This window comes from Mus caroli, unplaced genomic scaffold (genome assembly GCF_978045245.1).
Source record: "Mus caroli unplaced genomic scaffold, Mus_caroli_1 scaffold_3, whole genome shotgun sequence".
Taxonomy (NCBI): domain Eukaryota; kingdom Metazoa; phylum Chordata; class Mammalia; order Rodentia; family Muridae; genus Mus; species Mus caroli.
The window spans coordinates 82,708,242-82,733,222 of NW_028227258.1; the positions used below are offsets into that span (position 1 = coordinate 82,708,242).

At 43.4% G+C, this 24,981-nt stretch overlaps 1 protein-coding gene across 7 annotated transcripts in view; it reads left to right on the forward strand.

The window, feature by feature from the left end:
• Positions 1-24,981, forward strand: part of Fnip2 (folliculin interacting protein 2) — a 108,709-nt gene that overhangs the window by 39,338 nt on the left and 44,390 nt on the right. For 4 of the 7 annotated variants that reach the window (XM_029475397.2, XM_085835822.1, XM_029475396.2 and 1 more), the window contains 8 exons: positions 8,075-8,201; positions 11,225-11,371; positions 13,816-13,916; positions 14,012-14,083; positions 18,107-18,207; positions 18,363-18,452; positions 19,953-20,024; positions 23,703-23,832. In XM_029475397.2, coding sequence (XP_029331257.1) covers positions 8,075-8,201; positions 11,225-11,371; positions 13,816-13,916; positions 14,012-14,083; positions 18,107-18,207; positions 18,363-18,452; positions 19,953-20,024; positions 23,703-23,832 — 840 coding nt within the window. The remainder of the gene's footprint in view (positions 1-8,074; positions 8,202-11,224; positions 11,372-13,815; positions 13,917-14,011; positions 14,084-18,106; positions 18,208-18,362; positions 18,453-19,952; positions 20,025-23,702; positions 23,833-24,981) is intronic. The other 3 variants (XM_029475398.2, XM_085835823.1, XM_021157839.3) reach the window with 1 other exon arrangement.

Consider the following 24,981-nt stretch of genomic DNA (forward strand, 5'->3'; position numbering starts at 1 on the left):
ACTCACTGTGTATAGCCTTGGCTAACACACCAAATTTGTCCTTTTACTTGAGCTTCCTCAGTGCCAAGATTGCAAACTCACATCTGGCTGAGTTCAGATAATTTTTGTTCTTTGTTGATACATATCTTTTCATGCATTTTTTTTGCTACATTTATGTGTTTGTATGTGAAAGTTGACTGAGATGAGTTCTGTAAACCTGTTTGTCAATTCTAAATATGTTAGGCAGTTGTTTCTATGTGTGCTGCACTACCAGTCTTCCCCTGCCTATGTCCCAGGGCCTAGCCTTCCAGAGGTTTCTGTAGGTTCAGACACATGCACACACACACACTCAGGTTCACACACAAATCTGCTGATTGGAGATGCTTAGCCTATTGAGAAATAGGTGTTTTTGTTTGTTTGTTTGTTTTGTTTTGTTTTGTTTTTTGTTTTTTGTTTTTTAATTGGAAAGATAGCCCAGTGGTTAAGAGCACCCAGATTTGGTTCCCAGCACCCACATTGTTGGCTCATAATCAGTCATCTGTAACTCCAGTTCCAGGGGACCTGATGCCTGCCCTCTCCCGGTCTCCTTGAGCACCTGCGTACACTTACTTACATGCATGCACCCAGACACACATGCACATAAGAAAGTAGATGTTTTAAAAGTATGGTTTTTAAGGTATAGATTACATATGGAATGGTGAGGAATACCATGAGGTAGTATAGACTAGTTCAGTAAGGTTGTGTTCCTTGCACAGCCATCTATTCCAGTTATCCCATACATGTTCATTTATGCTCGTAAGCAAAGGGAGGGTTAGGCAGGATGCTTCTAGGCCACTCCATTATTTTATAAGAGTAGAAATGTTGGAGTAAGATGTCATGAGGAGGGCTGACTCTTGGCCCAGGCCTTCTGACATCCAGGCCAGTGTTCTGCTGTTTTCTGTGCAAGGTGGCCCCTGGAGAGTTGAGTGTGGCTGGTGGTTCTGTGAGTGTTCCACACACAGTGCTGCCTCTTTCCAAGTTTACCTGATGTGACCCTGAGTTCAAAAAAAGCCAGAATAAACTGTCTTTCTGTGCTTAATGGTTTCTTTTACGAGTTCCCAAATCTCAGGCTGCACTGTGACACACACTATAATGTTCTGTTGCTACTGTGCAAACAGATTATTTATGGACTGTTTCAGTGTGTGACCTTTGCTATCATTTATATAATTGCTTCAGGATTGGGGAATGGAAACAAGCTCAGAGAATCAACTTCCTTAACAGAAATCTTGGGCTAGCATCTTTGAATAGGAATCAGTTATACTCAGGAAATTGTTGAGACCTGCAAGTTTATCCATCCTTTTGGTCTTAACCTTTAGGTGTAGTAAATAACTAACAATGATTCTGCATTCCTTTATCCTGCATTCCCCAAATCCTAAAATTTCTGAAAAATCTACAAGTGATCTGAACTGATATGAAGGTATGTATAATATTTGTATTTAGTATCCATCTAATATTTGTATTTAGGTATTCGTCACTTGGGCTGTTGTGATTTGATTTGGGAGTTTGGTTTCCTCCCACACTGTGGAGGATGCATTATATAATATGTAGCATATGCATCTTTCTAAAATCTTAAAAAAAATCTAAACTCTCAAACATCTGGCACTCAAGAATTCTGCTAAGGGATTGCGTGTCTGAATTGGTTATGAATTCTGCTTCACAGAAGTTGCTTTTGTGCTTAATCTGCCTTTTTTTTTTTTACAAACTTGTAAATCACGTAAGACACCAGGTTTTGGGGAAGCTCAGGGCCAGAGTTAGTACTTTTCTAAAATGGCAGAGCTCTGGGTAGGAGCTGCTGAGGCTGGAATGATGGCTCAGTGGTTGGCTATGAGCACCCACTGCTCTTGCAGAGGACCAGAGTTTGAATTGAAGCACCCATATTATGCCACTTACAACTGCCTGTAACTCCAGCTAGAGGCACTCCAACCCCTTCTTCTGACCCCCAAGAGTATACCCAAACATATGCACAGAAGTAAAGATAATGAGGAAATTGTTTGGACAGGTGACACTGTTTATTGCAGTGAGCATTAATATCAGGACCTCTGTTACATGCACTGCAGATCTGTTACTGCCATCTCCGTTTTCTCTTTGTTTGCTTTTCTTGAAACAAATAGCTTGCTGCTGGGTGGGAAATGGTGAACATTTTATGCTAAAAAGATGAACTATGGTTGCTGCCTGAAACAGAGAGTCATTGGATTGATTACTGGTGTGTGCCGCCATGCCCCCCCCATCAAACTTTTGAGAGATTTCTATTTGTATTTAGAAACTGACTTACGAATGAGAGGAGGGAGCTTGTGACGGTTGTAAACAAAGAATATTAAAGAGCAGCTGTGTCCTTATGATACAGTAGGTTTTACGGCAACAGAAGTCATGATCCACTCACCACCTGCCCCGTGCCTGGGACACTGCGTGACACACAGTGCACAGGCAGGAATTGCCTAGTAAATTGATGAGTATCCGTGAGTTTCTGTTGTTCTTATTACAGCTACAGGGTCTCACCGTGTTGCCCAGGCGGTCGGGAACTGGTGATCTTCCTGTCTCAGCCTTCGAGTATTGGGGTTATGGGCATGATTATGGGTATGTACCACCATACTTGCTTAGTTTTGCTCTTCTTAACATTTTCGTACATTGTTTAAAGTTCCCTATCATACCTGACTCTTTAAATATTGACACTGCTGGATCACAAGACTGCCTTGACATTCTTCATGTGTGTTTACTTTGGCTATATAGTATTGCTTCCTTATGTTGAGACGATGACGGGCACCACAGAATGTGGCTTCTGACCTGGACATGCTTGTACCACTGCTTTTCTTCTTATTGTAACTGTAAACACAAGGAGTTGAACTGGTCTTCTGGGACATGGCAGATTATGTGCCATAAAGTACATAATGACCATTGTGTTCCCTGGGAAGTGTTCCTCCTTGAAACCATGGTATCCTAGAGGAGTGGTTCTCAACCTTCCTGATGCTGCTGTGACTCTTTAATGCAGTTCCTCATCTTGTGCTGACAATAACCATAAAGTTATTTTTGTTGCTACATATAATTTTGCCACTGTATGAATCGTAATGTAAATATCTTTTGACTATAGAGGGTCTTGATCCACAGGTTCTGAACCTCTGCCCGAGATAGTATTACCTCTGCCTGAGAATGTATGTTCTCTCCGGAGGTCAGCTCTCTGCCTGAGATCCTGTCATTTCCTCTCTTGGAAACTTGGAGACAGCACATCACCAGTTTGAAAAAAAAAATCGACATTCTTTGACTGAGTATTTAAAATATATAATTCTAAACCTCATTTGGCACATGACTGTTCAGGAGGAGACACACCCAGTGCCCCCAAGAATGTGATGGGCACCATTTGCCTTGTCGTTTGTGTTATATATTCAGGGGCAGAACTTGTTCTTCAGTCCCTGTGTCTGTGCACAAATCTCACTCTTGAAAGGGCTGAACTCATGAGGTTCACACCGATTCTACCTCAGCATGATCACACCCTAACTTGTACATCTCCTAACTCCTTATATATAGGCAAGGTCTGACGCATTAGGACCTCAGCACACCTTTCTTTGGGAGAACTTTTGGGGTAGGAGAACATGACTGTAGTCATCACATAGTTTTGTTATAATACATGGTATATATATATATATATATATATATATATATATATATAATTTATTTATTTGTTTTTTCGAGACAGGGTTTCTCTGTGTAGCCTTGGCTGTCCTGGCACTCACTTTGTAGACCAGGCTGGCCTCGAACTCAGAAATCCTCCTGTCAGCCGGACGGTGGTGGCGCACGCCTTTAATCCCAGCACTTGGGAGGCAGAGGCAGGCGGATCTCTGAGTTCGAGGCCAGCCTGGTCTACAAAGTGAGTGCCAGGACAGCCAGGACTACACAGAGAAACCCTGTCTCGAAAAAACAAAAACAAAAACAAAAAAAAAAACCCCAAAACAGAAAAGAAATCCTCCTGCTTCTGTCTCCCAAGTGCTAGGATTAAAGGTGTGCGCCACCCCTGCCTGGCTACTTAATCTTTTTAGTGTGACTTTGGTTTTTATTTATTTTTGCAACAGGACCTTGTTCTATAGCCCCGGCTGACCTTGAATCTTCCTGCCTCAGCCTCCCCAGTGTGGGTTATAATACATATATACTTCAAACAGACGCCATGTTTTCTATACCTCATGTCCTTTGCATCATTCTTATGGTCACCTTTCAGGGAAATAAATCCACGCTTCGGTTACATGCTTTGAACTCTTGGTGTAGGATCTGAGAAATAGGGTGCTCTAACCAAACAAATGGCATCATGAAGTTTAAAGTTTTTCTTAGTGCCTTTTAAACGTATGTTTAGTGTTTGTATATGTGTGTGTGCATGCCAGGGCACATAAGTCGAGGGCAGAGGACAACTTGAGGGAGTGGGTTTTCTCTTTCTACCCATGTGGGAATTGGCCTATGCTATCTTCTTTCTGTAGATTCTATCTTCCTACCGAGACCTACCCCAGGCTATGAATCAGGCAGAGCTGAGGCTGGCTCCAGCCCTATCTTATTCCAAAAAAATCTCATTGCCATACGTGGCTGTAGTTTTCCCTAGGAATATTCCAGATGGCAAACGTCAAAATAACAATTGAGTATTAAACCAAAATAAAATTCATATGGGAGAATAGAGGTTTTCTCCTTTTTATGAACTAGTTTGGGTTAAAAAAAAAAACAGGTTGGATATTCTGAGATCCCAAGACACACACACACACACACACACACACACACACACACACACACCTTTCTCTTCTTCTTCTATTTGTTTTTAAAAGACAGGGTCTCACTCACTCTGCAGTCTAGACAGATCTGGAAGTCACTATAGGGTCTAGGCTGACCTCAGATTTGCAACCCTTCTACCTCTGAAGTGCTGTGGTTATAGCTAAATACCACCACACCAAGTCCTATCTTTTTAAATTAAAAATAATATGAATTTAATAAAATATTATGATCATTATTAAAGTTGAATCATTCTAGAAATGTTATCTTTAGCCTAAGTGAAATTTAAACTGATAGTTCTAAAGGATTGCTTTGTAAACTTTGCCACTTTGGCAGAATGTAATTTTATGAGCAAATTCAAACTGTACAAGATACTATGAGACTAAGTCTCTTTCTGCCTGCCTGCCTTTCTGCTCCCCTCCCTGCCTCCTTCTCGTCCTCTTTCTCCATCTCCTCCTCCTCTTCCTCTTCTTCTTCCTTTTTGAAACAGGGTCTCACATCATAGTGGCCTGAAATATGCTAAGTAGACCAGGTTAGTTTATTGAACTAAGAAATCTGCCTGCCTCTGCTTTCTGAATGTGATGCTGGAATTAAAGATATGTGACACCATGCCTTGTGATTAAATCTTTGGTGTTTTGTTTTTCACTTGTAATAACTTTACCCTATATACTGTTTGTTTTATGGTTCTGGGATGGATCCTAGAGCTTTTGTAAATGTTAAGCAAGCACCCTCCTACTGAGTTGTAGTCCAGCCTCTGTGGCTTTTTTAAAAAAAGAGTTACCACGTATTCCTCCTCCTCCTCTTCCTCCTTCAATATTTATTTATCTATTTTATGTATGAGAGTACACTGTCACTCTCTTCAAACACTCCAGAAGAGGGCTTCGGACCCATTATAGATGGTTGTGAGCCACCATGTGGTTGCAGGGAATTGAACTCAGGAACTAAGAGCAGTCAGTGCTCTTAACCACTGAGCCATCTGTCCAACTCCCCAGCCTTTGTGGCTTTAACATACATTTCAGTGGGAAGTTTTCTTGTTGTTTTGGGTTTGTTTTGTTTTGTCTTGTTTTTGAGACAGGGTCTCTCTATTATGTAGCCCTGGCTGTCCTAGAGGTCACTGTGTAGACCAGGATGGGCTGGAACTCACAGACATCTGCCAGCCTGTGTGTTGGCATATACTGCCGCACCCAGCCAGAACGAGTTTTAATGGCCTTGTATACATTTAAAATTCGGCAGTGTGGGTCCTAGTCTTCAGACCTGGTTTTGACAGACATCTCTACAGGAATATTGCATTCATATAGAGATAGATGGGCTGAGTGCTAGCAGGCTCTTCTCATTCTACTGCACTTCTTTTCTGCACAGTAACTTGGTCGCTCCTGGGGTCATGATGTGTAGGCTGGGCTGTAAGTGTGGGGTGGCTCCCGCCTGTCTGTCAACTTGGGGTCATGTGGCATGTCTCATCCGTCATACCTTGAACACTGGCTGCCTCTGGCCTAAGGGCAGAGGAAAATAGTTTCCAAAATAAACTTTGCCATTGTGCTCCATGTCAGAGGGGCAAGGGCGCCAGGCACAACGTGGACTGGTGACAGAAGGAACGACCAGAACTTGCTTGCTTTCTTCTTTGCAGCTGAGGTTTAAGAGAATAAATCTGCTGCCTTCAGTTAATTTGAAGTTAACGTGCTTCATATTAACTGCCATTGCTTGAACCGGGGAAGGACCAAAGGCACGCAGCTTCTCACAGAAACTGGCCTTCTCAGTCCTGGGAGGGAGCGCATAGCTTCTGGAGCTTGTGTGTATGGCAAGCTTGTGTGAAGCCCTTTACGTATTCTACTTAATCCACAAAGCAAGTTTGTGAGGTCAGCAGCTGTACATTGATAATCCAGTGGCAAAGCGGAAGGGGAAAGCCTTGGGGTTTGGATCCGGCTGCCCCTGACTGTATTCACAGGGTCTACTGTGAAGGGTTTCAGTGTTCTCTCCTTTATCCGCCTGTCCATCTCTTACCCATCGCTTCCGTGTCCTCCCTGGATCCTGTAGCAGAGTCCTCCTGAGTAGTTGGCAGCCTTCTGCTTCAGGCACATCTTTTAGACTCTGCTCTACGCTGTCTCTTCCCTACCTCTGCGGCTGGTCACTGCAGCTTATAGCAGGCAGCGTGAGGGACCTGGCTCCCTGTGCAGTCCACTCCCATGCATCTGCTTTTCTTAGGGCAGTCAGCTATCTGATCTTATCAACCATCTGCTTTCCTTGGCTGCTCTTTGTGTTCAGAGCGTATCCTGTCTGGGCCTGCTTCGGTCCCATCCCCCAGCTCGCTGACCTCATAGGGCAGCTCTCCCTGCCTTTCCCCCCTCCCTTTCCTGTGCTGCACTCTTCTGCTTCGTGGTGTTCACATCAACTGGTCACTCTTCACGTCTGGTTTGAAAGTTGATTTAAGTCCTCAGTGACTTCTGTGCCTCTCTCCTTAAATCTCACCGTTTTGGAGACTAGGTCTTGCTGTGTAACCAGGATGCTCTGCTTCTGCAGCCTTAGACTCCTGAGGACTGCGTTTATAGACGTCAGTCACCATGCCAGGCTCTGAGACTCTTTTGTATCCTTTAGGTTCCCTTTTGACCTTCAGACAGTTTGTAGTTATATATTTATATGTAAGTATGAGGTTAGTCATATCCCCACTAAGCCTTGAACTTCACGAGGGCAGGCATCCAGTCGGTTTGATTAATTATTGATTCCCTTGCACCTACTACAGAGCCTTGAATACAATGCAGACTAAATTTGTGTTGAATGGATTGCCAAGGTTGTGCTGAAAGCACACTCTGTAAATAGTTCTCTAGTTTCTGCTTTCCGACCGAATTCTTTACTGCAGCATAAACCTGTATTTTCTTCTTAGCATCCTTTGCTTGGGAGCAAACTGTTTCGCTTTTTGCTAAGTATCATGGCTAGCAAATGTGTTTGGTCTCAGCGCCTCAGTATCAAGCCAGACGTGCTAGGGGTACCCTTACGCTGTGGAACTGCTGCCAGCTCCCCCGGAGGGGATGGCTGCCACAGAGGCACAGGCGCTTCTTTAACTCTCCCCAGAACCCAGGCATCCCACTTAGCCCTCCCTTGAGTGTCCTTGCAACTTCCTTCTGCCATTTGTATCCAGACTGACTACGGGAGGCAGTGCTTTCTCTCCAGTGATTTATTATTAGGGCAGCCTCGCCACCGTTGGCACAAGAATTGTCAGCATTTGTGCAGCCAACTTCCGAGCACGCTGGCTGGGAATTGTATTTATTTGCCCATGGTCACACCAAGCGTTGCAGATAATCCAGCTTCTCTCTCTTTGAATCCACAGTTGGTCGTGTTCGGAGTTCGGCTTGAGTGACATCCGCCTGCTAGTTTACCAGGACTGTGAGAGGAGAGGCAGACAAGTCATGTTTGACTCCAGAGCCGTTCAGAAGATGGAAGAGGCGGCAGCTCAGGTGTGAAATGCTGATTGACTTCCAAACCTCTCTGATCTGTTGTGCGCTGCCTGCAGGGATGCAGAAGGAGCAAGCAGAGATGCACCACAGCAGGCAGGCCCATGTCTGCGAACACAACTGAAACTTAACAAGCAATTATGGCAGGCCAACAGTGGACCATTGACATCGAGAAAGATACATTTGCTGGCGATTGTAATCTAGTAGGATTTTGTAAGCGTCAAGCATAGTAAGAAAATAAACTGCTGAGATTCATAAAGTTCTAGCATATTTGCCAGACAAGAAGGTCATTCTGTCCAGATTTTCTCATAGATAGTAAAAGGTGCCAAGTGTGGCTCATGCTTATAATCCAGCACTAGATATGCTGAGGCAGGAGGACCGTGATTTGGGGCTAGTCTGGCTATATAGTAAGGCCATATTTCAATACCTAAAGTAAATAAAAGGTATTATGTAGCACAAGGTCAAACAAAATTAAAAAGCTTCCTCACTGAAGTGCCTTAATAGACTAATGTTCACTGTTATCCTACCCCTTCTGACCAAGGAATTGTTCATTAATTTCCCTGTTATAGGGAAGGGGATGGTGGGAGGTGGGAGGGACTTGGGATGGGGAGTAAAGACAGGAAAGATCTTTACTGCTTTGAGCCAGACTAGAAAAGATAAAAATAATACCAAAGAACTTTGCCCTCCCCGGTCTCCCAAGATACCTCTGATCTGTCGCCGTGGCTGGACCATTCGCTTCAGTTCCATATTGTTCAGATGCTTACTAAGTAAATAAACCCACTGATACTTACTCTTTTCTCGTTTAATTACTTGCTCCCCATACTGACCAAAATCTGGTAGTCTATAGAATTTGTGGTTAAGTAAATGAACAGTTATAACATGGCCTTTGATTCAAAAAGGCCAGTGGGCTGTTTTCCAGCCTCATTTTGATTTGTTAAAAATTATTTTGTGGGAGTGTGCCTGCTACTGCCTGTGTGTGGAAGTCAGAGGACAACTTTGTGACGCTGGTCTCTCCTTCCACCTGTGAGTCCAGGGATCAAACCCAGTTGTGGGACAGGTACTTTACCTGCCAAGCCATCTCACTGGTCCTTGTTTTCCAGATTCTGATAAGAACCTCTGTTTGCAGGAAGGAAATGTTAGTTTGAAGGCAGTCAAGCGGGGTGATAGCACTGTACTTACGGAATTCTCTCAGACAGCCAGTTGTCACACTAGTGACTGGGCGTATTAGGTGGGCAGCAGAGAAAGCCAAGGATGGGCAGGTGATTCATGGTTGCTTTAATGGTAGACTGGGATGCGAGGTTTAGGTGAGCCAGCACTTGATTCTTTGGACAGGAAGGAGATGGCTCCCTCCAAATGCTTGTGACAGATGGCTTAGCTGAGCACTCTCCCTCCATAGCTGGAGTGGCTGCCGGTGGCAGAGATAGAGGGGGAAGTGACTTCCTAGGGAACTGGAGCCAGCAGACCTGAGCAGGGATAACTTGGTAATCCTGATGTAGGCTTTCTTTGAAGTACTCATTACATTAAATAAGCAGCTTAAGCTCTGGAACATTTGTAGCTTGTAGAGGGCTACAGGAGAGTCTAGTTGGTAGCCTTCTTACTGTACCAGGTGCCGTTTCCAACTACAGGTCATTGTGCTGTGCTCCGCCATCCTGTGGGACTTCCTGTCACCAGCCTTCAGCCTGCTGGGAGGCTGTTTCTGGCTTAAGTGGTATTAAGTAACAGCTGGAGCTGAGGAGCTTGTTGAGAGAATGCAGGATGCTCTGGATTAACCCTATACAACTTCAGATTCCATCACTGCTGGAGTGCTGCTGGGGCCGGCACATCTTGTGTTGCCTTTACGTTCCTTTTCCAGTAAAACCCCTCCTCGACCACATCCGCTTGATAAGCACAAAGCATCATGGGATTGAATCACACATGACTGCAAGCATGTGCTTTAGACCACCAGTGTGACGGTCACGCTGGAGATTAGATAAACTGCTATTGCGCCCATGGGTTCCCCAGCACACGTTATGAAAGAGAAAGACAGACAGACAGACACAAATACAAAAAGAAGAGAAAAGAAAGGAGAACTAAAGAAAGAACAGCAAAGGGAATTCAGTAGAAGCAGGTTCTCACGAAGGCTTCTGTAGGGAGAGCTCTATTCTGGGGTGAGTTAGGGTCACTCTCAATAAAACTTGGAAGTGAGCGTGTGAGGGGGTATAGACTAGGTAATCCTGTTACCTCTGACCTTTGAGGGCCAGGTTCCCATCACATGCTCCATGGTCCAAGGTTGCTCCTGTCCCAGGGTTCGGCCCTCATCTCTCACAGCTCTGTCCTGCTGCTTTTCTTTCCTGCTGCACCAGGAGTGCTAGAAAGAGTGTGAAAAACACAAGCCTGCATGTCCCGGCTGATAGGTTTCTTTCTTAGTGGCATTTAGTTGGTAAAAATTTGAACGTTAGTGGTCATCTTTCTGCTCATGAGCTCCATACATTAGGACTGTATAGTACTGAAATCCAAAAACCAGAACAGAGAGCAGTATTTGTTTATGGCTTCTTGGTATAAATTTATTTGTTTGGTTGGTTTTTTTTAGTTTTTTTTTTTTTTTTTTTTTTTTTTTTTGAGACAGGGTTTCTCTGTATAGCCCTGGCTGTCCTGGAGCTCACTCTGTAGACCAGGCTGGCCTGGAACTCAGAAATCTACCTGCCTCTGCCTCCCGAGTGCTGGGATTAAAGGCATGCGCCACCACGAAATTTAAATGTAGATACTGATACTTGAATTATTTAAAGAGAGTGAGTGATATGTCTGTCATTTATCTCCATGTCTCAGTCTACACATGCATACCGCCATTTTCTGGGTAGTATCTCCTCCCCAGATATTCCAGACTCCTAGGAATATTGTTGTTATTATAAAGAAAAATTAAACAGAGATTTTGGTTTTAATGCAATTCAGGCACCTGAATGTTTTGACCAATTCCCACTTGATAAAGTATGCTGATAAAGCCTGGTACACTACATGATCCCTTACCTTGCCTGCCTCTCTTAACCCAGAAAGCAGAGGATGTTCCTATTAAAATATCAGCCAGATGCTGTCAGGAAAACAGCAGCAGCAGCGTCAGCAGCAGCAGCGGCAGCAGCTCTTCTCATGGCTTTGGAGGATCTTTACAACACGCTAAGCAACAGCTTCCAAAGTACCAAGTAAGACATGTTGCTCTAGAGCAGCCATGCCCTGCGCCGTTGATACCTGTGGGCGTGAGAGTCTCTAGAGAGGGGTGCTTTTGTTTTGTTGTTGTTGTTTTTGTTTCTGACACAAATAGCCTCTGACTGGCTATGTAGACCTTGAACACCTGATCCTCTTGCCTTCATCTCCCAAGTTCTGGCATTACAGGTATGAACCCACATCATACCTGTAATGTTTTGATTACAGGGCTAATGGCTTGTTTTGACTCTCCAGCCATTAGCCCAAGCAGGTATGGAACTGATCATGTAACCCGTGCTAATCTCAGATCTTCCTGCCTCAGTCTCCCTAGTGCTGGGATTATAGACATGTGCCACAGTAACCAGCTTCCCTGGTCTTACTTTTAAACCTGTAACAGAATCTTATCTCTACTGCTGCTGGTAAAACAAGGTCAGGGAGATTATACCAGCAGCCACAGACAAACAAGCCCTGAATTTTAAGGCCTGTGTGGTACATTTATATACCTATACCATAGGTTATATGCCCATAGGTTATAGGGCTCAAAGCTCGTCGAGAATCTGCAGTTCGCACATGGTCTTTGTTCCAAGAAAAGGCAGATTATAAAACAGAGAGTGGGTGGAATTTATTAGTAGAGAATATGAGAAATCATTGGCTTGTGTTTGAAGTGGGAAGAATGATATGAGCTGTAGCCAGAGATGAATCCACCCTCTATTAGCAGGATCCACAAGTTTATCTTTCTTTTTCCTCTTTTGTCATTATGAGGAGGCTGTGTGTGTGTGTACATAGATGTGTATATATTGTAGTTTAAAACACTGGAATGATTGAGAAAAGCACGTGGAGGAAGAGTCCTTTATTCTTTAAGCTGAGAGCACATTTGCAGAGGCTGGCTGTGCTGATGCGCCTGTAGCCCGTTAGTTTGCTTCTCAGTCTTTCTCTTGTCCATAAGGGTGTCAGCATGGCTGAGCAGTCTCCAAGAGAGTGGTTCTCATACGGGGTCCAATATTAGGTATCCTGCATATCAGATACTGACATTATGGTTCTTAATGGTAGCAAAATAACAGTTATGATGTAGCAACTAAATAATTTTATGGTTGGGGGGTCACCACAACACAAGGAACTGTAGTAAAGGTCACAACATTAGGAGGGTTGAGAACCATTGCTCTTAAGATGCTTAGAGCTGAAGGAGAGGTGTTGACCAAGAAATAAGTCATAGGGGATTTTCTTGTGTATTTAAAGAATGGTGGAGCCGGGCAGTGGTGGCGCACACCTTTAATCCCAGCACTTGGGAGGCAGAGGCAGGCGGATTTCTGAGTGAGTTCGAGGCCAGCCTGGTCTACAGAGTGAGTTCCAGGACAGCCAGGACTACACAGAGGAAACCCTGTCTCAAAAAATAATGCCCCCCCCCCAAAAAAAAAAACCACACACAAAAAAGAATGTTGGAAAGGCTAGTGAGTGGAGTCTCCTCCAGGAAACAGCTGTATTCAAGGGATGCTTGGCAAGGAGAAGATTCAAGTAGGAAGGTAATAGTATCAAATACGTTTGATAAAGCAAATTAGCGTGTGTCTACCGGATTTGAAGAAAGATGGAAAGTGGAATATGATGGTCACTGCTAGAGCAGACAAGATCAACTAGGCAAAGCCAGGCTTCTCTGTCAAAAGCTGGTGTTTAGCACCCTATCCTTCAAATAAAAAGGTGGTTAAAAAGGTACGAGAGACTGGTTGGAAATTGGAAGTGGTTTTTGAAATATTTTTACAAAATTTTAGAGCAGTAAGACCACCTTTATTTCTTAGATCCTCACAAAGGCCTGCTTGAAGTGTAAGTCACTTCTTTCCTTTCTTCTTTCCTGTGGTGAAGCACCATGACCAAGGTAACTTACCAAAGGAATTTATTTGGGTTTATGGTTCCAGAAGGTTGGAGCCTATGACCAGACACATCTTGAACCTCCAGCATGGAGCACAGAACAAAGTAGAAATGCAGGAGTCTAGACCTCTCAAAGCCCCACCCCCCGTGACATACATGGCCACACCTCCCAAAGCTACCCAAAACCAACTGGTGACCAAGTGTTAGGACATCTGAGTTTAAGGGGGAGTGCTCTCCTTCAGGTGACCACAGCTAGCGATGATTTAGTTGAGTAATACTAAACCCAGCTTCTTTTCAGGATCCACTCAATATCCAAAGAAGAGTTGAACTGTTTTCTTCCGGGTTCAATTTTATAAATGGAAATGATGATCTTTGATGCGTGAGCATATTGTATATAAAGAAGAAACTTTAATAATAGTAATATTTGTGAATTATAGCGGGTGATCCCTGTATAGATGACAGTTGTAAGGTGACCAGCTATAGCTTTAGGGTACTGTCGTGACAGTCCACTAACCAGAAACCCAAGGATTGGGAGACAGTGCTTTCCCTTGCATTGTTCCATGTGGTGTTTTCTTGTGTGCAGTACACGAGACCAGCATCTGATGTCAGCATGCTTGGGGAGATGATGTTCGGCTCGGTTGCAATGAGTTACAAAGGCTCCACCCTGAAGATACACTACATACGGTGAGACTGCCCCTGTGCCGCCTGCAAGAACTGCAAAGATGGTACCAACTTCCTAACTTACAAAGCACATTTCTTCCCTCTTATTTTTACTTTAGATCTCCTCCACAACTGATGATTAGTAAAGTCTTTTCTGCTACAATGGGTAGCTTCTGTGGAAGTACAAATAAGTAAGTGTGGATTTTGCACCTCTTAAGTTTTTATCTATTGGTTTCTAGAAAAATTCTTGAGGGTTATAAGACATTTTAAATGAATAGCAAGATAAGTGCACATTAATGAAGGGGTTTTAGTCATTTTCTAATAACAGCAAATGAAAAACTTTCAGACTTTCTCAGGGGCTGGAGAGATGGCTTAATGGTTAAGAGCACTGACTGCTCTCCCAGAGGTCCTGAGTTCAATTCCCAGCAACCACTGTTAGCTCATAATCATCTGTAGTGGGATCTGATGCCCTCTTCTGGTGTGTCTGAAGACACCTACAGTGTGCTCATATAAATAAAATAAATAAAACTTTCAGACTTTCTCAAGTGACTCTAAAGACAGATGACTTGGTCTGTTTTTGGGAAGGGTCTCATTAGCCCAGGCTGGCCTTGAACTCAATTGGAACTTCCTGTGTAGCTGAAGATGGCCTTGAACTCGTGATCCTTCTGTGTCTCCCTCAAGTCCTGAAGTAACAGGTGTGTGCCACCTTACCCATCTGTAGGGTGCTAGGCAGTGAACCCAGGGCTCATGTATGCCAGGCAAAAGCTGTGTGAGTTGTTCTATCCCCAGGCTGATTGCTTTGATATCCATCTGTTATTATTCTCTTTGTTTCTACTGCCAATTACCAGGTATTAATTCTCGGGTTAGTGGACAGGACTGCTTTGATTTGGTGTTGGGTGGGAGGGGGTGGAAGGGTTGGTAGAGGTGGAGGATGAAGAGTCAGTGTCTAGCCCAGCCTCTCCTCAGATTCATAATTCTTGTGTCTCAGCCTCCTGAATACCAGGATTGCAGGTGTGTGCCTCCCCTCCCAGTTTTATTTCTTTACCTCGGAGAGAGTGAAGTTGTATAATTTCTTCAGGCAGTGGGGTAGGAAGCCATCTGTCTTGAGCAGTTAGCCTTTGTGGCCATGCAGTCTTTTTATTGTCACTCCTGGTCCCATCCATCCATGTCCATCCAGTCCTCTCCACACCTCCCGGGTCCAAAGGAAACTTCACTCCCCCCAATTCTGGTGCCATTCCCCTCTACCCAAGGAGCCATTTCCTTATCACCATCAGAAGGAAGGGACACATGGCTATCTGTAGTACCATTAGCACACCTACATGAAGGAACCTCCAGACTCCTTCAGGACCACAAGGGACCTGACTCTTCTCACCTCCCCCATTACCCTAAACTTCTCCATCTCAGAAGCTTCCCCAACCAGCTTCACATTCTTCTTACATCCCTGGTATTTTCATTCTGTCTGTCTGTCTGTCTGTCTGTCTGTCTGTCTCTCTCTCTCTCTCTCTCTCACACACACACACACACACACACACACACCTTCCTCTCTTGGCCCACTCTCTCTTGCCTCCTTTTGGTCTGCTTTGCTCACATCCTGTCCTCCTCTCTCACTCTCCCCTCTCCTCTCATGGCTGGTCCAGTCTGCTGACCATACTCAGTCTACTTACTCTCTGCTCTGGACTATTCCAGATGCATCTGCCTGTACCCTCCCTCACATCTACATTAGAAACCTTCCCGTCAGCCATATCCTGGAGTGGTGGGGTTCTTAATTTATACACACCCTCCTCCTATCCTTCTGTATAACTAGAATACTGAAGTGTCTACCCTCCTATCAGGAACATTTCTTTATACACTTTGAACTTTTAAGCAGAGATGTTTGTTGTGAAGCAGATACTGTTGTTTTTTGAGACACAGCTTTCTGTGTAGCCCTGGCTGATCTGGAACTAGCTCTGTAGATCAGACTGGCCTTGGACTCAAAGAGATCTGCCTGCCTCTGACTCCTGACTGCTGGGATGAAAGAGACGCACCATCACCACTTGGCTGTTACTTGTTTTTTTGATACAGGATCTCACATCATAGGCCCAGGCTGACCTTGAACTCCTTATATAGCTCAGGCTAGCCTGGAACTCTGTGTGGCTCAGAATGGCCCAAACTCACAGTGTAGCCTGCTATGGCCTTGAGTCCACAGACCTCCTGCCCCAGCACCTCGAGTGCTGGAGTTACAGACAGGAGCTACCTGCTCAGTTTAAATTTTTTAAATAAAATAGCTTGTTTTATTTTTTAATATAAAATGTAAAGGCCATAAATTAAGAGGCATGCTTTAGCAATATATTACAGGTATTTTTTTTCCCAAATAACCCTGGAATGATATATATATTTCCCCTTAATATTTTTGGAACCACTAAATAAGTAAGTCTTTGGCTACCTTTCACAAGATAGTTTAAACACTTACCTTTGGAGCATTATGAATTAAGCTGATATAGGAATTTGTTTATTTCTGATTTTATTTATTTATTCACTCATATATTATATCATGACCACAGTCTCCCCAGCCTCCTCTCTCCCCAGTCCCTCCCCTCTCCACCTTTCTCTCCCTATCCACTTCCTCTTCATTGACCTTCAGAAAATTGCAGGCCTCTCAGAGATACCAACCAAACATGGCATATCAGGTGCACTAAGACTAGGCTCTTCCCTTTATATTAAGGCTAGAGGAGGCAACCCAGTAGGAGGGAGAGGATCCCAAAGGTAGGCAAGAGTCAGAGACAGCCCTGCTCTCACAGTCCTACAAGAAAGCCAAGCTACACAACCATAACGTATCTGTAAAGGCCTAGGTCAGACCCATGCGGGGCCCCGATTGTCCCTGTGAGCCCAGGTTAGTTGATTCTGTGGGGGGTTTTATGGTGTTCTCAATCCCTCCCTCGCTCCTACAGTCCTTCCTCTCCCTCCGCCACAGGACTCCAGCCTCTGGGTCTGGCCCTCTAGGCAGTGTCAGTTGTGGGCTCCCTTAGGCTGCACCAGTCATAGTTAGCCAGGCCCACAGTCTCTGTCCCACCTTTACCCTGGCACATCTTGCAGGCAGGACAGATTGTAGGTTGAAGGCTGTGTGTCTGGGTTGGCGTTCCAATCCTTCCATGGAAGCCTTGCCTGGTTACAGGAGAGATAGTTATTTCTGATTGGGGTGTGTGGGCGGAGCAGGGGAGCTGTTCAGACGTGGTCTATGTAGCTGTAGCCCAGGCTGGCCTGGAGCTCAAGGTTCTTTTGCCTCTGCTTCCTGAGTCCTGGGACTGTAGATACGCACTCCATACTTGCCTGACACTTGGTTTTCTACCTTTTTCTTTTTTTTTTTTTTAAATGGCTTTGGCATAATGTAAATGTTTATTTATCCCACTGACTATAAAAAACATTTAGTTCATTTTTAAGTAAAAATTATCTTTAATTGTTCTGTGTTTTTTTCAGAGTGTTGATGTTTCGCTCCTTGCTAAAATAATAAATTAAAATCTGTTCAACTCATTTTTATGAGTAATTCATATTTTCTTAAAGTGAATTATAATTTCGATATGTCTTACCCCTGAAACAGATTGCTAAATGATTAATAGATATTAGCCAAGACTTAGAGTTAATGTATTTTGAAGGTTTTTTGAAAACCCTTGAAGTGAATAGCAGTATCTTAGGTGTCAGTTTCTAAAGCAAAATTTTAACCTGAGTAGTTGTGTGGAAGATGTCAGTCCCTGAAGCACAGTTAGAGCTGGCGTCTCACTTCAGACCCTCAGTGGTTAAGAGAGTAGCTGGGTAGGTAGTTGTGTGGGTCGCTCTCTTCCTTCCAACAGATTGCTCCCAACCTACCATTTTAAATTACTGATTATTATTTATTATTGTTGTTGTTGAAACTCTAATTTCTTTTTTTAAAAGATTTATTTATTCTCCAAATGTGAGTACACTGTTGCAGTCTTCAGACACACCAGGAGAGGGCATCAGATCCCATGACAGATGGTTGTGAGCCACCACATGGTTGCTGGTAATTGAACTCAGTACCTCTGGAAGAGCAGTCAGTGCTTTTAACAGTGAACCATCTCTCCAGCCTGAAACTCTTAATTATTTATAAAGAAAAAATTTGAGTAACTGATCATTCGTTGTCTATAGTTAGGAATCTATTAAAAAAACAAATTTGTTAACCTCTTGATTTTTTTTTTTTTCTCTCCCTTCCCGTTTTGATTTAGTCTGCAGGACAGCTTCGAATACATTAACCAAGATCCTCAGGCTGGAAAACTGAACTCAAATCAGTACAATTTGGGTCCTTTTCGTACTGGAAGTAACCTAGGTAAAAGAGACACGTGAACGGATAGATTTTCTCTCTGAGTGCTACAGTGGGGGCGTGGTTTGCTCTGTTTGTTGTGTTCGGGTTTAGTTTTGCGTTATCTTTAACCTGTGTTTATTTGTGTGTGTGCCTTGCGTCTTCTGTGTGTTCTGCTCTAGGTCTGCTGCAGGTGTGCAGCGGCAAACTGCTGCAGGGGTTGTCTGAAGGAGGACCTCTCCGGCTCACCCGGAGCGCTTCTTTCTTTGCAGGTTTGTGTGGAATGCTGAGCACAGTGTGACCCACACACGTTAAAATGCCTGTGCAGGCTCTTAGAAAAATAAATACATTTATTCTTCTCCGAAACCCAAAGGGCTTTCATGGCAAGAGATGCTAGTTTCAAATGCAGATAGAGTCATGGTGTTTTGAAGTTTCAGCCATGAAGAACCTCTGTTGTGAATGTCTTTGCTAATGGTCCAACTGTGAGCTGACTTTGATCAGAAATGAGCCCTTAGTGTTTCTAAGAGAATTAATTTCTTCTGATTTTCCCAGGCCTCCTCTGCTGCTGTGAGCTGTTTCTCTTTGCTGTGGCATCTGTCCCCCATTTATTCACCTAATCTTTACCTGCATGGAGTATCTAAGTCACTCTATTACGAGCATGGGAGGGCTCAATCACACCTCTCTCTCTCTCTTTCATATTTAACTTAATCAAATCATTTAAATGCAATGTCTAGGTTCCTTACAGGTATAGTAATCTTGATCTTCTGGGTATTTTCTGGGATTTAACTGGCCTTGCCAGCAGAGGTTGCTCAGTGTTCTTTGTAGCATGATTAACAGGCACTATGTCCATGACTAACATTTAACGTTGTGAGGAAGGCAAATGGGATTTGTATTCCTTCTGTTCCCTTTCCTAGCCTGAAATATACTAAGCATTGTAGTTTTCTCGTGCCTAATGAAACTGATACTACCATCCCAGCTCCTTAGAGCAAGTGCAGCATGTTTATATATTCCCTTTAAAACTTGGAAAATAAACATGTTTCTAAAAAATACTAGCAAGTATGTTATTCATCCCCAACAACAGTGACTTCTTGTTCATTGTAAAATTTACTAGAACAAATTCCCATCTACCTTTCAGCCCAGTGAATGTATAGCTCAGTCAGTCTGAAGCCTTCTAGATGCTTCTAGTAGATACATGCTACTTAAGTGTGTTTTTCCAAATTTATGCCAGGACGTGAGTTTTTTCTGAATAACTATAATACCATGTATGGGGAAAAGAACTGGAGGAAAAAGCTGTTAGGAAGTTAATGTTTTCAGTGTCTGCCAAGATACCATGTTATAAATAAACATTTCTAGATTTACAAAGTGGTTTTTAACTATTTTCTTCCTAAGCTGCTTACAACTATTACTGAAACTGAGTATAAATCTTTTGAAAATGTTGTACTGTTTAAATATACTAATAATGAAGAAATGGCTAAAGTAGGATGCTGGTGGTCTTTCCTGCATGGATAGTTTAATGTACATGCTAATTTTTAATAGCTGTCATTCAGAAGAGTCTGTAGGCTCCAGCATAAAGGCAAATGGCTTTTTGGTTTTGTTTCTTGGTTTCTTTTGGACTTTTTATGTATTTAAGTTGCTGTCTAGTTAGTTGCTATTATATATTTGTTCATCAATAGCAGTAGCCCACTTTGAAGTCTAGAAATTACTAAAGTCATCTTTAAAATGCCTCTGTCCTTGGCAAGCCTAATAATGGTTTCCTTGTCTCTTTGTCTTAGCACACAGCACACCTGTTGATATGCCAAGCAGAGGGCAGAATGAAGACAGGGACAGCGGCATTGCTCGATCAGGTACTTCCTTATACTGCTTTAACTAATACGGCAGGTAGGCTCTCTGTAGTGGAAAATAGGAACTATGAAGGTAGTCTTTGCTCTGCCCCCCCCCCCCCAACCCTTTTCTATTTTCCTCTATATTCTAAATCTCATGTGTCTGAGGATATGAAACTTTGATGGTCATCATCTCAGAATGATTGTGCACATAAGCTAGTTTTATCTAATACTAGCATATACTAATAAGTTTCTTCCAGCAGGGAGCTTCGTTATGCTGGCTGTATTAGGAATTTATTCGCTAACTGCTTAGTCAGAGGATGGAGCAGGCCTGTTGGTGGTCAGTCTGCCTATGACAATGAGAGATGCTACCAGCTCACTACTACCTTTTCTCTCCTGTGATGCTGGTCTAGATTGTACCTTAGGTACCCCTCTCTGCTCCTTTAGAGGCTAACCTTACCTAAGACTGCCTTAAGATCCCACCCCACCCCAGTTTCAGCTTTTGTACACAAATTTGCTTTTAATTTTTAATTTGTGGTTCAGATCTGAGGTTAGTTCCATGGTTCAAGGACCCAACAAGGAGGCATGCTGGTCTTTCTCTGATGAATATGCAGCCTATAGGCAGCCTTCCTTCCAGTGAGAACCAGCAGTGTCCTACTGGGTTGTCCTGTGAGCTTTGAATCCTTTACCAGAGGCCCATCAGCTGAGTGAGACTAGCTGCAGGCCTTGGCGTCTTTCCTCCTATCTTTTCATTCATTTATCACACGCTGAAGCTTCCAGACTCTGCCTCAAAGCTCCTGGGTTGTTTCTGGGTACTGTCAGACCCAGGCAGTCCCCCTTGTTCAGCTCTATTTCCAGAGTCACTAATGAAATGCAATAGTTGGTGAATCTCCTTGTTTGGTTTATATATGTGTACACTGAGGCAGTTAATGGCTCATAGCCATTAGCTAACTTTCATCATGTATCACTTTCCTTAGTTTTCCCCCCAGTGCCTTCTACACAATGCGTTTGACTGTCATGCCTATTCAGACTGTTTTGTTCTGGTTTTGTTTGCTTGGTTTTTGTTTGTTTGTTTGGGTTTGTTTTTGTTGTTTTTGCTTTTTGTTTTGCTTTGTTTTTTGTTTTTTGGCTTTTTTTTTTTTTGGTTTTTCGAGACAGGGTTTCTCTGTATAGCCCTGGCTGCCCTGGAACTCACTCTGTAGACCAGGCTGGTCTCGAACTCGGAAATCCGCCTGCCTCTCATCACGCCTGACTTAAAGGTAAAGTCTAGAATGTTTTTTTTTGTTGTTGTTGTTGTTGTTGTTTTGTTTATGTTTTGGTTTTGGTTTGGTTTTTTGAGACAGGGTTTCTCTGTGTAGCCCTGACTGTCCTGGAACTCACTCTGTAGACCAGGCTGGCCTCGAACTCAGAAATCCGCCTGCCTCTGCCTCGCAAGTGCTGGGACTAAAGGCGTGCGCCACCACCACCACCCAGCTGTTTGCTTGTTTTTTGAGACAGGATCTCTATACAGTCCTGGCTGTTATGGAACTAGCTATATAGGCCAGGCTTGCTTTGAACTCAAAGATCTCCCTGCCTCTGTATGTCACCACACTGACCTCCTCAGACATTTTTCCTCAGACCGTCTTTGTTTTTGATAAACATGATGATTTTAGTCTTGGTTCCACTATTTGAATGTGCTTGCTTGATGGATCTCTTATGACTGAACTGTGGTCTGAGCTGCATAACCACAAAAGTAACTAACGTGCCATCCTGCTGACAGGGTGTCAAGGGTGTGAACTGGCAGCATGATTGATGAGTTCAGTTGCTGACCTTGTTTATTAATGAGGCTGTATTTACTGGGTCTCTTCACTGCTCAGTTGATTCCCCTTGACATTTGTGCGCATGCCTTACCCTTCACCTGAGATATGCCTTTCTTTCAGGGGCAAGAGTCTGCAGAAATGATTTGAAATTTTCTGCATGGACATTGTGTTTTTCTCATTTCTTAACTTATACTTGGTTATTATTTCAAGGACATTTATTTTTCACTTTGGTTATAACCCAGGAATACTTAATGTTTGTCTAAGTTGCTCAGGCTTTAACCCTGGGAGCAACTGTGATGCCAGTGACACTGCTTCCATGCATGGGGACAGCAGGACAGGGGAGCTCTGACACCCTGTTCCTGTACTGAGTACTTAAGAGTCATCTGTTGTTTTCTATCCCAGCCCCAGAGTTGGAGTGTGTGTGGTTCATAGACTGTCTCTGGAGGGCGGCACGGGTCTCTTGTGGGATATTCTGAAAAGCTCTTCTGCATCTATATTTAAAATAAAAGCTAATTTAGAAAATTGCTTTTGAAACAGGCTCATTAAGCTGTTGATCTGGTTGACTTTTTAACTCACTCTAGCCCAGGCAGTCCTTGAGTTTATGATCCTCCTGCTCAGCTTTCATACCTGCCAAAAAGGTCATTTTTAAGAGGTTGATAGTAATGGCTGTTACTAGAAATTTTCAAGTAAGGGGGCTAGAGAGACGGCCTATTCTGTAAGGCGCTCACTGCATTAGGGATCCATGTGACTGAGAACAGAAGGTGACTAGTTGTGGGTAGGCTAGCATTCTTACTCCTTTAGAATGGGGGTATGCATCTGTAATCCCAGCACTGGGTCAAAAGAAAAGAAAAGAAAAGAAAAGAAAAGAAAAGAAAAAGTCTGTGGTCCCCTCCCCTCCCCTTTTATCTGCAGAAATTTTTGGAAGAGCAAAATTTTAGTCTCCCCCTGCTGGATATGATTGGCAAAAAAAATTAGGGTGTATGTATGTGTAATTGTACTTTAGGCTACTTTAGTACCAGCCTGAGTTCCCTAGGGCAATTTTGATCTTTGTGGTCAGGATATCCAATTTCTTTTTTCTCTTTGCCCACAGCCACGTCACAAAGCTGAGCAGCAAGGGAAGCCTCAGCCTCTCGGGGCTCTGGCATTTTTATACCCTGTTAAGAGTCCCCAGAATTCCAAACAGTCTTTAGCTGGCAGAATCCCATCCCTGCCAGAGCCCACAACAAATCATAGACAGTTGGTAGCTGTGGATGATCTGAAGCAGCCGTGTATCCCACACCTGGAATTAAAATGAAAACATAGTCACATAGCATTTCTGTGTTAAAGAAATAAAGATTCTCACTATGTGTGTGTACTTATGATGTTGAAATATGCATTACATAAAATTTACCATTTTCCACTCTTACTGGAGGTTGTCTGTAGGGAGGCTTTGTAGCTCAGGCTAGCCTGAGGTTCAACATTACATAGATACACTGGCCTAGAACTCAAGATCCTCCAGGTTCTGCATCTTCAGTGCTGTACTACCATCCCAGTATATATTTATTATTTATTTATTCATTCATTTGTGGGAGGTGTGAGTGAACATGTATGTGCAGATGTATCCTCATGTACTGCATGAGTTTGTGTCACCTTACATGTCATCTGCTTTCTGAGATAGTGTCTTCCTGGGACCTGGACGTTTCTGATTTGGCTAGGAACCCCAGGGGTTCTCCTGTCCCTTCCTCCCCAGTGTCAGAGTAACAAGTACATGCTAGCAAGCCTAGGTTGTCATGTGGGTTCTGAGTAGTGTCCCCAGACTGGAATCCATTGTAAATGTGCAGCTCAGTGGTCCTGTGCATCGGAGCGTGCATGCGTTGTAAGGACTCAAGCTGGACTTTCTCATTTGAAATGTACTGCCTTGCAGCTTCACTGAGCAGCCTTTTGATCACGCCCTTCCCGTCTCCGAGCTCCTCTACATCCTCTTCCAGCAGTTACCAGCGCCGCTGGCTCCGAAGTCAGACAACGAGTTTGGAAAATGGCATCTTTCCAAGGAGGTGAGTTACTTGTTTCCTCTGGCTAAGGAAAGTACTAGTATAAACAGCTTACAGAGACTGGCAGGCTTATCCTTGCCTGTTGTCAGGGCAAGAAGACCTGAAACCTTCTGATTAGTTCCAGCTTAGCCTGAAGTTTACACATTAAATTGTTTAAGGAGATAGTAAATTAAAACTAGGTAGGCTGGCCTGGAATACAATATGTAGCCCAGTCGGGACTCACCATCTTTGGCTTCTACTTCCTAAGTATAGGATTGTGAGTATGTTGACACTGTACCCATCTGGAAACCCATCTTTTCATTTAGAAGATACTGGAAATGCCTGGTAGCCATGCAGTGTCGGTGCTGAATTTGGTGATGATTTAAAGTGAATATGCTCTATTCACTATCTATCCCAGAAAAGCTGGGATAGGGCCAAAGTTCAAACAGGATCAGATAAACCACCAAAACAGTCCCATAACCACTAAAGAAATAGCACAGTGGCTTATAGTCTCCCAACCAAAAAAAGCCCAGGACCAGAGGGGTTTAGTGGAGAACTCTACCAGACCTCCGAAGAAGACCTAATACCAGTGTTTTTCAAACAATTTCACAAACTAGAAACAGAAGGAACACTACCCAATTCATTCTATGAAGCCACAGTTACACTGTGTATTCTCCCTTGGAGATGGAACGGTTTCTGCCTAATCAGGAACTTGTCACAATTTTCTTTCATAGAGGACTTCATAAGAGATTTTTTTCTTTTTTTTCTTTTTTTTAAAAAAGAATTACTTTATGTGAGTACACTGTAGCTGTACAGATGGTTGTGAGCCTTCGTATGGTTGTTGGGAATTGAATTTTAGGACCTCTGCTTGCTCTGTTCAACCCCACTCACTCCGGCCAGCCCCTCTCACTCAGTCCCTGCTCACTCTGACCCAAAGATATATTTATTATTAATAATAAACGTTGTTGCTGTCTTCAGACACACCAGAAGAGAGCGTCATATCTCATTACGGGTGCTTGTGAGCCACCATGTGGTTGCTGGGATTTGTACTCAGGACCTTCAGAAGAGCAGTCAGTGCTCTTACCCGCTGAGCCATCTTGCCAGCCCAAGAGATTTTTTTTTATTCTATCATTTTTAATGTTCCAAATAGATTTTAAAAAGTAGTTGAGTGCA